This window comes from Nyctereutes procyonoides, unplaced genomic scaffold (assembly GCF_905146905.1).
Source record: "Nyctereutes procyonoides isolate TBG_1078 unplaced genomic scaffold, NYPRO_anot_genome, whole genome shotgun sequence".
NCBI lineage: Eukaryota > Metazoa > Chordata > Mammalia > Carnivora > Canidae > Nyctereutes > Nyctereutes procyonoides.
Genome location: NW_026575132.1, coordinates 11,944,802 through 11,961,427, shown reverse-complemented (window position 1 = coordinate 11,961,427; position 16,626 = coordinate 11,944,802). Strand labels below are relative to the sequence as shown.

At 33.8% G+C, this 16,626-nt stretch overlaps 1 protein-coding gene across 3 annotated transcripts in view; it reads right to left on the bottom strand.

Moving 5' to 3' along the window:
* The window catches only part of NBEAL1 (neurobeachin like 1), a 174,155-nt gene that overhangs the window by 115,186 nt on the left and 42,343 nt on the right, over window positions 1–16,626 (bottom strand). For all 3 annotated transcript variants that reach the window (XM_055345172.1, XM_055345173.1, XM_055345170.1), the window contains exons 7-10: window positions 14,521–14,603; window positions 9,220–9,305; window positions 5,695–6,001; window positions 3,461–3,567 (exon numbers count right to left, since the gene is read on the bottom strand). In XM_055345172.1, the coding sequence (XP_055201147.1) occupies window positions 3,461–3,567; window positions 5,695–6,001; window positions 9,220–9,305; window positions 14,521–14,603 (583 nt within the window). The remainder of the gene's footprint in view (window positions 1–3,460; window positions 3,568–5,694; window positions 6,002–9,219; window positions 9,306–14,520; window positions 14,604–16,626) is intronic.

Genomic DNA, 16,626 nt, shown 5'->3' with positions numbered 1-16,626 from the left:
GTGCTAAGGTAAATGTAATAGTTTTGAACCCTTCTCTTTGCTACTAGAAATTTGCTGTTATTTTCTTCTCATTAATCCCAATGTCCTTGGACAGCTTTTAAAAATAATTTTTATCAATGCATATCCCCCTTCCAAACTGTAATATGGTGAAACAAAACAACTCTCAAATGTTTAAGGTTCATCACAGTTATCAGAAAAGTTAAATGTATGATTCCACTGAATTATATTTTAAGTACTTCATGGTAGATGGAACTCATATTGATAACCTGAAAGTCTTTGCACAGATATGTTAGGAAATTAATGCATAAACTGGCTGGTTAATCTCATACAAAAAGAAAGCACTGAAACTACAGGCAGTCAGCCTAAAGTTCTCCATGAAATTCATAAAATATTTGTTTAAGCTTAGTTGACAATGTTTCCTCTGGGTCTGAATATTTAAACAACTGCTACCTTGATTCTGTCTTACTAACAAAATAATTTAAACAGGAGTCAATCATAGTCATCTGTAACATCCTGTAATACATTTTAGAACTTAAGTTTTCAAAAGATTCTAAACATTTTTATATATTTAAGAATATTAACCCATCCCTATCAAATTGATTTATCAGTATATTTAATGCACAGAAAACTTTTTCTATTGACTCTATTGACCTTAAGTATCAGTACAACAAAACTACATATGACCAGTGAACTCAGGGTCAGAATACCTGGGTAAGAAATCCTGCCTCCATCAGAGAACAGTATTAATCTTGAGCTAATCATTTAATCTCTTAGGACATATTTCTTCATTTGTATAATAAACAAGTTGGACAGTTTATTTCAAAGGTTCCTCCATGTTGTTAAGACTTTATAATGTCTACTGATGAGTTAATAGTGATTCTGAGTATAACATCTTGCCTAGAAGACAACCACCTCCAGGAGAGAAGACGGAGGTCCCAAAGCCTGACTTTCTTCTCTGAAATGGGTTTATTCTCTAGTTTTCCTGTCTCAAAACAAAATGTGATAAGTGCTATCAAATAATTAAATTTTAAAATGCTAGGATTGTTAGCAAGATCTAAATCATAAGAAACTTTAGCCTACACCACAGTAGAAAGAGCAAATAGTAGCTCAACATCATGACTGCTATGCCAAAAAGCTTTGTAATTTTCAAGAGATTACTGACCACGATATATTTTTTATATCTGAGTTTCATACATTGAAGAAAAACACTAATCAATTTTAGTAGGAACTACACTTTATCCTAATGATTTACCCTTCTATAATGTGTGACTGGCAGGTTCTCTACATATGAGATTTTGTCTTTATTACTGAAGTTGCCTTTGTAAATGATAATGCCATGTTGCTTTTTTTTTTAACAACTAACAAAAGGCTTTATAAACAGTTCTCTTATGCTGCTTTCATTTCCCTATGATTTCCTTCCTAAGAATAATGTTTAAAAGGTGGGGGGAGGCATCTTCACTCTCTAGTGAAGTTTGGTACACTCACTGACTGTAAATATTCATCACTACTTACTTCATCAATATATTCCTTATTTTTTTATGCTATTTCCTTACTATTTCACTTTAAGAAGCAACATAGTAACATAAATGCTTTCAGGGCTATCTCTCCTAAAGAGAGAATTTTCTTGAAAAATTCAAGAAATTCATCTTGAGATAGTCTTACAATATCAGAATGAAACCCTAGTATTTTTCAGCAAGGAGTCCATGAAAGGAATATCTCAAATAGAAAAAGTAAAAGCTCTTTGAAGTAGTTAACATTTTCAAAGGCTTTTCTTTTTTTTTTTTTAAGATTTATTTATTTATTCAGAGAGAGAGAGAGAGACAGAGAGAGAGAGGCAGAGACACAGGCAGAGGGAGAAGCAGGCTCCATGCAGGGAGCCCGATGTGGGACTCGATCCCCAGTCTCCAGGATCATACCCCAGGCTGCAGGCGGTGCTAAACCACTGAGCCACCAGGACTGGCCTTCAAAGGCTTTTCAAGAACCTCTCTAAAATATTTCTGATACCATCTTGAAATTTATGAAAAAATAATCAGATATTAGTTATTATGTACTCACAATTCTGTTACAACTATAAACTAGTAAAAAAGAAAAATATTATCAAATTGGCATTATGTATCAAGAACACTAATGGTATTTCTATTTTTCTACTTTTCTCCATTCCCCAATTACTTACAAATTTTTATATAACGTTCCCTAATTTTGAAAAAGCATATTATGCCATCTGACCCAGAAATTCTACCAGAAATAGAATTCTAGTCTATGAGCTTGAAGGAGTTATGTAATAGCAAAAATGTTGGAAATAAATGGAGTATCTGCCATAGGGAAAAGTTAAGTAAATTATGGTATATCCACTTAATATTATATAGATATTAAAGTCATAACACAGGAAAATGCAAACTACATTATCTTACATGAAAACAAAAGCACACAATTATACACGTTAAATGCTCACACCAAATTTTAACAATGCACAACAAAACTTTAAAACTCAACAAAAAACAACCCACTTAAAAAATGCACAAGAAAAAAAATGCACAAGAACCTGCATAGACATTTCTCAAAAAAACACATACAAATAGCCAATAAGCAAATGAAAAGATGTACATTAGTATTACTAATCATTCAGGGCAAATCAAAATCACAATGAGATACTATTTCACACCCATTAGAATAGCAATTATCAAAAAGAAGAAAATAACTATCATGGATAATGTGAAGACATTGGAACTCTTGTGCATTGGTGGGAATATAAAATGGTACAGCCACTGTGGAAAACAGTAAGTTGGTTCCTCAAAATGTTTAGAATTTAATTACTCTATGATTCAGCAATCTCATTTCTAGAATATAACCAAAAGAACTGAAAGCAGGAACTCCAAGAGATATGGGTGTATTCATGTTCATAGCAGCATTACCCATGATAGCCAAAAGGAGGGATCAATACAAGAGTCCATCAACACATGAATGGATCAACAAAATGGGGTACATATACACAATGGAATATTATCCAGCCTAAAAAAAGAAAGAAAATTCTGCAATATGCAACAACATGGATGAATCTTGAGGACATTATGGTAAGTGGAATAAGCCAGTCACAAAAAGACAAACACTGTATGATTCTACTTACATGAGGTACTTAGAGTAATCAAAAATCATACAGACAGAAAGTAGAATGGTGGTTGCCCAAGTGGTTAGGGAGAGGGGATAATGTGGAATTGTTTAATGGGTAGAGAGTTTCAGTTCTATAAGACATAAAGACATATGGAGAATGGATGGTGGTGAAGTTGCACAACAATATGAATGTATTTAATATACCCTTATATACCCTTAAAAATGGTTAAGATGGTAAATTTTATGTGTTTTACCACAACAAAAAAGAAAATTAGTAAAGTTTAAATTTGAATCAAAGCATAAACAAAACAATAGCTTTTTAAAGTCAAAGACAATAATAATAGAAAAATACCTTGCAATTCTGTAGCAGTCTTATGAGATGTTCAAAGCAATTACTGTTAAGGAAAATGGCCTGAAGAACAGGCCTATCGGTGCAGTCTAACATGGCTGTGATGGTATCTAGGAAAATAAAAACAAAATCATCCATTTATATAAAGTGGAAAATTTGGAATCAGAGAAACATTTACTTTGGCCATATTTTTAGTTTTGGCTTTTCAGCTGACAAACAGATGTAAAATGAATTAGAAAGAAATAGGGATGGAGAATAGAAAACAAAACTGTACTTATTACTTGTTAAGAAAACTTATTTCTATAATTTATTAAAAATATTCATAAAAATGTTTTATTAATAACTTTTTTTTTAATTTTTTATTTATTTACGATAGTCACACAGAGAGAGAGAGGCAGAGACACAGGCAGAGGGAGAAGCAGGCTCCACGCACCAGGAGCCCGACGTGGGATTCGATCCCGGGTCTCCAGGATCGCACCCTGGGCCAAAGGCAGGCACCAAACCGCTGCGCCACCCAGGGATCCCAATAATATAACTTATGATTAAAAATATTTAAGTTTTGGGGATGTCTGGATGGCTCAGTCAGTTAGGCATCTGCCTTTGGCTCAGATCATGATTGAGCCCACATCAGACTTCCTGCTCACTGGGGAGCCTGCTTCTCCCTTTCCCTCTGCTGCTCCCCCTGCTTATGCTCGCTCTCTTGCTCTCTATGTCAAATAAATAATAAAACAAAATCTTTTAAAAAAAAAGATTTGTTTTTATATGTAAGTCATATATATTTCCCAGAGATTTACATAGTTGTTCTTTCTTTATAATAGTGTTCAAGTATAACTAACTGTGGTTCCCAACTTGCTATTAATAACCAACACCTGCTTATGTTTGGCAAGTCTCACTTATACAGTATAAAATTAGCATATGGCCATTAAGAAAATGAAATTTAGGGAATCAATCCATTTATAATGATGGTTTGCTCTTATTTCCTACTGAACATATATCCTCATTCAGAAATCAAGGGATAATTGGCATAATACAATAGTTTTTAACAAATAAGTTCACTCAATATAGACTCAAACTTTATAAACTTACAATTTGTAACAATTACAAAACACAACGTCTTATAGAAGAACAGAAACTAAATAAAATGAATCTTATTTTCCTACAGAAAGAAAGTCTTTTGTTATGCATTGTAAGGGATCAAGTCTCACCAGGATTTTGGTGTCTAATATTTTTAAATTAGACACCATACACACTCTCACACAAGCATGTTTTTAAGTCTCTAAGAGCTGCACAATAAACCATTAATGTTGGTTATGTCTGGGTGCTAGAATACAAGAAACTCTTTATTTATCCAAATTTCCTAGTACAGCTGTAATGAAAATATTTTTTTAATTTTTTTAAAGATTTTATTGATTTGAGATAGAGCAAGAGAGTATGAGTGGGAATGGGGCACAGAAGAAGACTTCTCACTAAGCAGAGAATCCAATGCAAGGTTCGATCCCAGGACCCCAGGATCATGACCAGAACTGAGTAGACATTTAACCAACTGAGCCACCCACGTGCCCTGAAAATATTTTATTTCCTTAAAAAAGAAACTCTCAATTAAAAATACTTGTATCTATCAATCTAATGGGAATACAATAAGAAATCACATAGAGGCCCTCTAGAAAAAGGACAGATGTTAAAGTGACATCTACATAGATTTATAAAAGCACATATAAAATTGATTATATGTGATTCTTTACCATAGGTTATTAGACAATGCAAATGGCACCTGCTAAAAATTTACTTTTCCTAGAATTTAAAAACAGCTTTTTTTAAAAAAAATATTTTATTTATTTATTATTGAGACACCCAGATAGAGAAGCAGAGACATAGGCAGAGGGAGAAGCAGACTTCCCAGAGGAAGCCTGATGTGGGACTGGATCCCCAGACCCCAGCATCATGACCTGAGCCAAAGCCAGATGCTCAACCACTGAACCATCCAGGCACCCCTGCTGACTTTCTTTTTAACATTGATGCTTTTAGTGGATTACACTTTCAAAAAACAAAAGAGGCTCAAAGCAAAGGTGCTGTAAACAAATCAATTCCATTATTATTTTGAAATCAAAATCTAAAGTAACACAATAGGTGAATTAAACAATCAACACTTCCTATACAATAGTCTTGAATTTCAAATAAGTCTAAAAAAACACAGACTCGGAGAAATTGGTATATAATAAACTTTATGTAATACTTACTCAACATTTTGATCTGTAGAGTTATGAACCGGCTTTCCCACTGTCTGGACCTCCTTTGATTAGGTAAAGCTGAATGATCTGAATTTAGCAATTTAAAATAGTTCTCCAAAATAGTGCTGGTTTCCACTTGACGCTGGTCAGAGCTGCTAGTGAGAAGGATATGAACCACTTCTGTAAGGCACTTTAGAGTAAGTTCTACCTTCCTACCCACTTCTTCAGGATTTCCATCCTCCCAGGAATCACAATCTGCCAGAACTCTCATAAGAACTTCCATGGTGGCTGGAGATATTGCTTGCAAAGCATTCCTCTGAAACATGAGAGATAATAAAAATGAAACCCCAATCTAACTGAAGTTCTGTATGTTTGCAAAAATAAAGAAAGCTTAATAAATCTGAAGACTTAATAAATCAATATTAAAAAATTTTAAGCACATACTTTGATAGATAGTGCTAGTGTTTTATGAATATTAAGTCTTCATTTCCTTCTAGATTACAAAATTTCTGTTTTTTATTCAGATAGCAATCTGCCCACATAGAAAATTTATTTATAATCCTCCCTTGGTCAAGAATATATGCTGGTAGAGTATGAAGAAAATATAACCTTGCAAATAAAAACAGAAGGACCTTTTGCTCTTGCCCTTTTTACCTTTTTCCTGTCTGGAATGCAGGAGCCACCTTTAAATCATGAAGAAACAAAACTGAGAATTAAAGTAGTAGGCTAAAGAGAGCAGAATGAGAAGGACTTAGTCCTTGATTATACCATGGAGCTGCTGTACCAGTCCAGAAGTGCCTACATATGGATTTCTTATGCAAGCATAAAAACAAAACAAAATCCTCTGTGAAGGGACACCTGGGTGGCTCAGCGGTTTAATGCTTGCCTTCGGCCAAGGGTGTGATCCTGGAGTCCGGGAATCAAGTCCCATGTCGTGCTCCTTATGTGGAGCCTGCTTCTCCCTCTGCCTGTGTCTCTGCCTCTGCCTCTCTCTCTCTCTCTCTCTCTCTCTCTCTCTCTCTCTGTGCTCTAATGAATAAATAAAATCTTAAAAAAAAAAAAAAACTCTGTGGAAGGGGAGGTGGATGGGGCAATGCAGTGACTGGGTGATGGGCTCTAGGAGGATACTTGATGGGATGAGTACTGGGTGTTATACTGTATGTTGGCAAATTGAATTTAAATTTAAAAAAAGGAAAAAATCCTTAATTTGGTTACACTTCTCTAGGGTTTTCTGTTGGTTATAGCAAATCCATCTTAAATGATACAGATATATAAGAGGACCAGCTTGAGACTGATTCTACAAACATTATTTCTGAATTCTAAGTATGGTAGCTATTCAAGGTGATCCATTAAACTTGGAAATAACATATGCTTAAGACTGTTAAATTGATATATAATGAATCCAAACATAGTTATGCAAAATCATCTGAAAGTAACAGCACTTAGACCATTAGAGCTTGTTATTAGCAATATAATAAGCAATACTGATAATAAGTGCTACAATGGAAGAAACTGCTTATAGAACACCCAACATCCATTTTCCTCCAACTCCTTATTAAAAGGAACCCTGGTGTTTTGCTGGACATGTGGCTACCAGGAATAAGGATTACATTTCCTAATCTCCCTTACTGCCAAGGAGGCTGAGGAAGCAAGTTTTATCAATTTTTTTATTTTTAAATTTGCAGTTATTTCATGGAATTTGGCAAGTGAGATGAAAAAAAAGAGAGAGAAAAAAAATGATTGTCAGCTTTTCAGTACCTTTTTAAAGATACATGGCATGTGACATTTGTCTCTCTCATCTCCCCTTCCATTTTTGTGCCCAAAGTGCAAATGCAAATGGCCAGAATTCTAAAAGCTAATCTTGTATGTATCAAAAGAAAATAACAAACTGACATTCAGAAGGAACCTGGATCCTTGAAGATCCTAGAGGCACCAGATTAACTCTGGCCTGCTTACTGCCATTTTTTTTTTTTTAATGAGAAAGAGTAAACTTCTAACTTAAGCTGTTATAATTTTAGTACTTACTGCTAATTATGGGAATCACAAATCTGTCTAGACCTGTGATTTACTTAGTTCTTATAAGAACTTCACATATATTATGTGTCATTTGGTCCTTTTGACTATCTTAAAAGTGTTACTGTTTCCGTATTATAAACAAAGAAACTAAAACACATGTAAATAGTTTATCTTAGGTCACACAATTAGAGATGGACATGGGATTCAAACCTATGTCAGTCTGGCTCCAAAGCCTATCCTTTTAACATAACACAAAACAGAACAAATATGCTAATAGGAAGCCCAAGCATGATGCTTGGAGAAGGAAGACCAGTGATAGGACTTCAATTTTTCTGCTGTTTATGACAGGCCATTTTTACACCTGTAGATATTCAATTCATCTAAATATCCTTGTACTTACTCTATATTCAATAAATAACCTTCTGACCTCAAAATAGCTCTAACTACAGCTATACCCTGATTATAAGGATTTTGAGTACTTTCAGTACATAAAATAATAAATTGGCCCTCTAGGAGCTACTTGACTTCTAGTGATCTTTAATTATTGGAGGTCTTTTCAGGGCTTGATTACCCCTGGGCGCTAACAAGAATAAGTCTCTCAGTGTCCAAAATGGTAATGGATCTAGCCAGCTTCTCCACTAGTCATTTCCAATTTTATTCATGTATACTTACTTTTATTTTTAGTAGTAGAAAATTGATGGAAATGGGTAGGTACTGATGTAAAAGAAGGAAATCAGCTAATAAAGTAAGGTGACAAAGCAAACAAACTAAAAAATAAGATTCTGGTCACTAACCCCCTTACAAAAAAACAGACTCTTCTACGAAAGTGAAGAAGAAAAGGCAAGATAGCCCACTAGGAAACCCAAGTAGTATTATTAACCATATCTGTAACTTGTTACCAAAAGAAATCCTACATATTTTCATTTTTTACAGTTGTTGCAACGTCTTGAAACATGTTTGTCTTTTTTTTTCTTGAAATTGTATTTATTACTAGACTTGCTTTTACATCTATTTAGTATAAGCACATACTACTATGTTACATGCTGAAACTGCATTTCAGCATAACTAGTTTTCTTTGCAATCTTATGTATTTTATTTTATGCATTTGAAATATTCTACAAGGGGCTTTACAGACTACCAACCATATAATATGATACAAAGTGTTTGAAACTTCTGATCTAAACTTAAAGATCAGTGTGCTTAAAGAAAACATATAGGATGTTCTTTCTGAACTATAATACTGTTTTCAACTAGTAGTTATACTCAAAAGTTTACCACAGACAGCTTTTAAGATGCTCACCTTTAAAAATAAGTAAGTTTTACTAGCTAATATTGTTACTTAGGTTTTTAAAGAAGTTTTAACAAATAAAAGAATAATTTTAAACAAGCTATAAACTCAGAAAAATATGTGTGGTTCATAAGATTATAAAAGAACAAAGAATACATTAAAAAGTCCATGGAAAAATCTTTGCACTATTAACTATTGTTTTAAATATTAACTTTCAACACTTTCCTCACCTGCCCACCAGCTACAATGGCTCCAAAGAGATGCAATAGGCAACACTTAAGACTTTCCTTGAGATGTTCACTTTCCTGAAAACACTCTGTGAATATAATACACAAATAAACAAGTAAGATTTCTCTTTAACAGTATTGTTTTTCTCTAAGGAATGTCTGACTCTGAAACATTAACAACTATTTATTAAAAGACTAAAATTTGTTAAAAGGCAAAGTTGATATGCATTTTTTCATAATAAAGGAAAAAAGAAACCGTCTATCAGGTATTATTTTAGATAATTTATGTTATTTTATTTAATTCTCATAATACCCCATATGAGGATATTTTGCCCTTATTTATAAATGAACAAATGAAACTTTTGCCTAAACTTACAGAGCTAAGTGACAATCTAGAAGCTAACCGAAATCTGACATAAAGTAAGTTGTTTTTACTGCTGCTGCTACTACTACTACTACTACTGCCTTTTATTAGTATAATTGACTGTAATTATTCAATTATAAAATTGGAAGAGTTGGACAAAAAGATTTCCTGGTTTACTCCTGGGCAAACATTCCAAAGTTATGGTACCAACAGTAACCTTTCTTTTAATATTATAAAGTATTTTATTGTTTTCAAAAGGTTAATACATGCACGTAACAAAGAGTAATTAAAATAGCATAAAATAATTGACAAAGAAGTTTCCCTCAAATCTATTCTTCAATCTACCATGCTCCCCACACCTTAAAATAATAATTTTAAAAAGCTATAAATATCTACTGCATCATTTTTTTTGTTTTTAACATAATACATACTGGGTATTATTACATCTTAACACATACATCTTCCTTATTCTATTTTATGATGACTACAATGATGCACTTTAATTCACTTAACCAGTTCTCTGATAAACTTATGAATTTTCCTCTTTATCTTGATATTCTAATAACCCAGTAATGAATATCTTTTTGCATGTGCCATTACATAGAGACAAATTATAACAGAATTATTTCCAGTTTTATAGATAATAAACATTACCAAAACCAAACAGCTTTAAAGTAAATGTATTGACAGAAATCAGAAATTTACACTTAAAAAATTAAATGATTCCAGCTATGTTGGAGTAACTGTGGTTACATGGCCTCCTGCTAGAAATAACTAGAAAATTAAACAAAATAGGTAGAAATTTATATACTCTAGAACCTTTCCTTCTCTCAACAGAAACAAAGTATAAGTTCAAGGAGCATCTCAGCTTCCTATTGTAGACATGTTCTGAACAACCCCAAAGAAAAGGGGAACCCTAAAAGAATATGGCTATTTATTGAGTTGGGAGACAGATAAACGTTTGGGGAGGCCTAGGCAACTGGAATTTGCAAAGCAGTACTGGAACAAATGGAACAAGTCACACAGAGAAAGCACTCCAGAAATGTTCATAGGGGTCACTTTGAGTCAAAGTAGCAATCCTTAACTGTATTGTGAAATCCCACAAGACAGGCAAAAACCTACCAAGAGGCTTTAAACTGAATAACTGTCAGATTTTACACAGCTGCAAGATGACAGGGTCCTACTCAGCCACAGGAGACACAAACATAGAAAGGATATAAAAAGATATGCCATGTAAACTCTAATAAGAATGCTGGAGTGGCTATAATAGTATCTGACAAAGCAAGCAAAAATATTACCAAGGTAAGGCAAGGAATATTACCGTGGGTTAAAAGGGACATGTCATTATCAAAGACAAAAAATGAAAATAAAATTTAAAAATCTACCAGTTTAAATACTTTACAGTTATAAGTACTGGTGATAACTTCTTTGGGATAAACTATCAAAATATGTGCACAATGTATATTCTGAGAACTACAAAATATTGATTGAAGAAGTAACAAATAATGAGATTATCTGATTCAAGCATTGGAAGTCTTCAGTATTCTTCAGATGTGAATTCTACAATGGTTCCTAGATTCAACACAATCCCAAATAAATATTCCAGCAACCATTTTGGTAAAAATATTTAAAAATGGCTTCTAAAATGTATATAAAAATGTAAAGGATTTGGGATCCCTGGGTGGCTCAGCAGTTTGGCGCCTGCCTTTGACCCAGGGTGTGATTCTGGAATCCCAGGATCGGGTCCCGCGTTGGGCTCCTTGCATGGAGCCTGCTTCTCCCTCTCTCTCTCTCTCTCATGAATAAATAAAATCTTTAAAAAAATAAATGTAAAGGATCCAGAAGAGCCAAAAAATTTTTGAAGAAGATTAAAGTTGGAGGACTTAATGATTTCAAGACTTGGCATAAACTCATAATAATCAATACAGTGTGGTAATATCATAAGGGCAGATACGTAGAACAAAAAAGAGAATCCAGAAATCAACTAGTCTGATTATCTAGCTGAAGCCAATATCACTACTGCTGGTCAGAGTGGGCACTGCAATCATCTTTACCAAGCACTCAACAAAAGACTATTTCTGTCTTGTTTTAATTCTTAGGAAAAAAAAGAAAAGAGAACTAAGGCAAATACGACAAAATGTTAAGATCTGACATATGTGAGTAGGAAACACAAGATACTCCTTTTATATATTTTCTATATTAACCTTCTTAAATCATTTTTTTAAGAAAAACTAAAATTCACATAGGTCACATATATAGTAGCCAAATCTCTTAAGTTTAAGTCACAACAAAAAAATATTTAATAGGTGTCACATCAGCAAAAAACACATAACCTATACCTTATCCTTTAAACCAGAACAGCCAAGTGAAAAGTTGGTACAGAATTTTTACTTTAAAAAGGTATAAAAATTATTAATAATTATAATAAATATAATAAATACAAATATAAATTTTTATTTAAAATTTTTATTTTATATGTGTGTATGTATATATACATACATATACATATATACATACATATACATATATATACATACACACACACACATATATGGCTAGAGAAAGAAAACACATTGGGAATTCAACTAGTATGTTTTTTCTTCTTTCTAGAGATGTGACATCATGTTTTCTAGTAACGTTCTATCAAACATTGTACTGAATCAAAGCAAACAGACAACCAGTAACTGTTTTTATATCCTACTCTGCTGAGCTAGTTACACCCATGGAAACCATCTTGGTAAATTTTTGACAGGAAAAAGGAACTCCTTACCTCAACAGAAAACCTAATGATTTATACAGAAAGGGCTTTGGCAAACCTACACAACACTTAACATGCTATAAGAAAACGATACCTTTTAACTTACCTCCAGGGTAAGTGTACATTCATTGGTGTCCACTAAAACAAAAACACTAAAGCACAAAGCATTTTTGCTTCAATAGTACTAACAACTAAAAAGCACACAGCATATATTATATTACTTTGAACTCTAAGTGGGTAATCATGAAGTTTGAAAATTACACTCACTAGAGGTCAGCCTGAGAATTCCCCTATAAAAATATTTTTTCAAAAATGTTTAAAAGGAATTCAAGAAACAGTGGGACTACGTAAAGATCAGCACAAGATAGTGATACAAGGACTATAAATACAAGACTAGAAACTGATGTTCACATGTAGCTTTTGGGTAAAGGACACTCAGTCAACTCTCAGTTGATTCCTACAACCAAGACTGGTATAGTAGAAGTTTTAAAAATTTCAAGATGATCAGCTGACTTAATATCCTGGATAAATACTCCCAGTCAAAAACACCACTGAGGTGCAGGATTGAAACTTTGATGCATATAAAAACCTGAGTGTACAAAATGACTGTTGGGACATGCACATGCTGCTGGGGTAAAGAAGATTGGTGATAGTAGTTAGTTTTTCAAACACTGACACACCGACAGGTATGCTGGGGAAGAGACCCCCAGGTGGAATGTTGGCCTTGGGATTGCTCTAAAAGAGCCTGACTCAAAAGCCCCTGAGAAAGGGATCTACTACAAGGGGGGGTTTATTAAATACAAGGTGTTTCAAGAGAAACAGGTCCCAAGAGAGTCAGGTAATTTTCTCTTTGACCCAATAATAACTAACATTAATGAACAGCTGCAAAACCGAGTGGTTCTTTCCAGGATGTATTCTCCTGTCACATTAGCCTTAGCCTCCCCCAGTCTAGTGGGCTGGCATATGCAGAAAGATTTCACCGTCCAGAGGTGGACCACAGGGCCTCAGATAGGTCTGGGAAGCTGCTAAAAATGATTTGCACAACAAAGTCACCACTAAACCAGTTTCCAGCCTTCTTTTTCTGCTCTACTGCCAAGAAATATTTCTTTAAAAGCCAGAAATTCTGTAAACATAAACAGCGTGTTGAGTATGTCACCAGCTATTTCATCTTTACAGTGTTGCAAAGTTGCTGTGCAAGTTGCCATGTTAAATCCAGGAATCTGGGCAGTCCAGGGGGCTCAGCGGTTTGGCGCCGCCTTCAGCCCAGGGCCTGATCTTGGGGACCTGGGATCAAGTCCTGCGTCGGGCTCCCTGCATGGAGCCTGCTTCTCCCTCTGCCTGTGTCTCTCTCTCTCTCTCTCTCTCTCTCTCTGTCTCTCATTAATAAATAATTTTTTTAAAAAAAATCTAGAAATCTGCTCTAGCCAATGTTCTCCAATATACTTTTCTACCAAAGAAATATATTCATTACAAAAAGGCATGTAGGTGTGTTTATTATCTCCCATGTCTATAAACTCTCCTGGGAGTACTTGTCCATAAAATTTTTAATAACCAGAACTCTTCATTCATGATAATAAAATCCAACCACACCATCAAATTCTGTATCAGAAGCAAAAAGACCGAAAATGCAAAGCTCTCTTCCTCTAAGGGGTCTATCACCATCACCCCTACACCATTCACCTGCAAGGTAAATGGGCCTATTAGCCCCCTATCCCAAACATGGCCTGGGCCCAGGCTGCACTCAGCTCTACAGAGCCCCAACTGGCAAAAGGGAAGCCTCATTCCAGAGCCCACCACCAGCTCATAGCCCAGCAGGGTAGCCTCTGGGCAAGAGGCCCTGGCCTCAGGCTCCCAGGCAGTAGCCATGAACCAGCTGGGCCCCCATATCCCCCTTAAGTTTATTTCACCAAAAACTCTGAAGGTCTATACTACAGACATATTAAGCTGTTCTCAAACAAAACAAAACCATTTTCAGAACAGTAGAGGAAGAATAATCATAGCAAAATATGAATCAAGTACTCCAGTGATAGGTTCTTACAATCTTTATCTCACACATACACAAAGCTGAATAAAGTAGAATCAGAAAATGAATATAAAAATAAAAAGTAATCAAAAAAAATAAAAAAATAAAAAGTAATCAGAATAACATCAAAATCAAAGAGAAAGTAGAATTAATACTTACGATAAAAGAAAGGGACAAACTCCACTGTGAGAGAAGCTGGTTTGTATTTCTGTCTGCTCTTTTCCACAGTACTAAGGATTCGTCTATCATTAAAAAGAAGTTAAAAAAAATTAATACCATATTATAAAAAAAAATACCATATTATAACATGGGCAAGATGGCAATAATTACAGAAACAATTATAAAATAAATTTAACATATTACTTTTTATTTGTATACTGAACAATACATATTACAATAATAATAATATTACAATAATCTCTAGGATTGGCATTATCTTGAAAAGGAAGTCTCACCTATAATTTAAATGCTCACCAATGAAAGGATTTCTTCTGACATAAGCAAAAAATTTTTAAATGCTTAACAACAGTGCAACAAAGCAGCCAGGTTAAGTCTCCAAATAAAAGGAAGTAGGCATTTAAAATTTCCAATATGTAGTTATTTGTTCAGCAGTACTGCTAATTTGACATCTAAGGCTATAGCTTATTACCACAATGCAAATAAAACTCATCAGAAATCAGGCCATTCTTTGCCACTTTCTGAAATTTTATCTGGATACAATCCATTCCACTGCCTTCTTCCATTTTAACAATGTAGATCTAGTATAGGCTAGGATTATTTTTATTTTTAATGACAATTCCCACTAGTTTTGATGGCTGAAATATTTCTACAGACTTTGGTAAAGCCAACACAAATAGTATGTGCTTTTACCAAGATCATTTCAATTCAACATAAAATGAGTCTCTTAGATGGGTACGGCAGTGTGGGGATTGGGTAATAGAGACTATTGTTACAGTGATACATCTGACTGGTTGACTTCTGAAAATTAAACAAAAACCAAAAAACTCATTTTTTTCATATCCTGAAAAAACTCTTAACATTGTAAGATAAAGCTAACAAAAATGAAAAATATTTGACAAACAGCCACACAGAAATTGTATACATCTATATATGATATACTGATAAAGCAATGGATTAATATGACTTAACAACCATAACTGAGATACTAAAATTATTTTCCTTATAGTCAAAGCTAGAAAGAAAAGTCAATTGGTCACAGAATAAGCCAAGTAAGATAGACACAGATGGATTCAGTAATGACAGACTTAAGAGTTCTAAGATCCAGATCTAATATCCAGATTCACTAGAAATCGTATTAGACACTATTTGCTACTGCTCTGCTTTTCAAATCTGTGACTATTTTCGTTGTGGAAAAGGCAGATGAATGATCAGATTTTTTATTTACTTTAAATTCAAACATAATATCCTAGAACATTACTGGATCTTTCTATTTAATTAAGACCAGTATAGAGATTTTTTTTTATGCCTTTAAGAGAATACAAATATTGCTGGAGTTTCAAACTGAAAATTTAGTCAGATGTCAAAAAAATTCAGTAATGTGGTAGAAAAATTAATTTTAAAAGGATGATTTAGCTTTCAGTTAAGTTTTTCTATGAAATTATTTACATTGTTTACATTTTGCACATTTTTTAAAGTTATGCTATGAACTGATTAGATCTATCCTATCCAAATATCCTGTGCTACAAACAGCAAACATTCTCACTATTGTAACATAATGAAAATGTACTCCTGCAATCTGTGATTAAGGACTAATTCTAAAGGCCCTGTATTAGATGTAACATATGAACATAAATAATTCCCATTAGTGTTATAGTAACACTTAATATACTAACATTAATAAAAGGGGTGGAAACTATTATATGTATCACAAACATTACGGCATGAGTAGGTTTACTACACATTTTCAATTGGAAAAGCCAGAACAGCTAAAACTGAACTTAGTCTTATACTAGTTTTAGAACACAGCATACTTCCTCATTGCACTATTATCTGATATTTGGATCAAGCATCTGGTACCTAGCAGATGCTAATACATACCAACTTATGAGGGCTGCAAAACATTTTGCATTTCAGTTTTCTAAGTTCATGTCCTTGGTCAATCATTTTACGCTTCTGTTTTGTGCTGCCATCATGCCTCGGATGTGCCTATTTTTCTTTAACTTTTAATCTAGAAATAAATTCAACCTCTTGCAAAAGTTGCAAGAATAAAAATAGTATAAAGTACTTCAAATGTATCTTACCCAG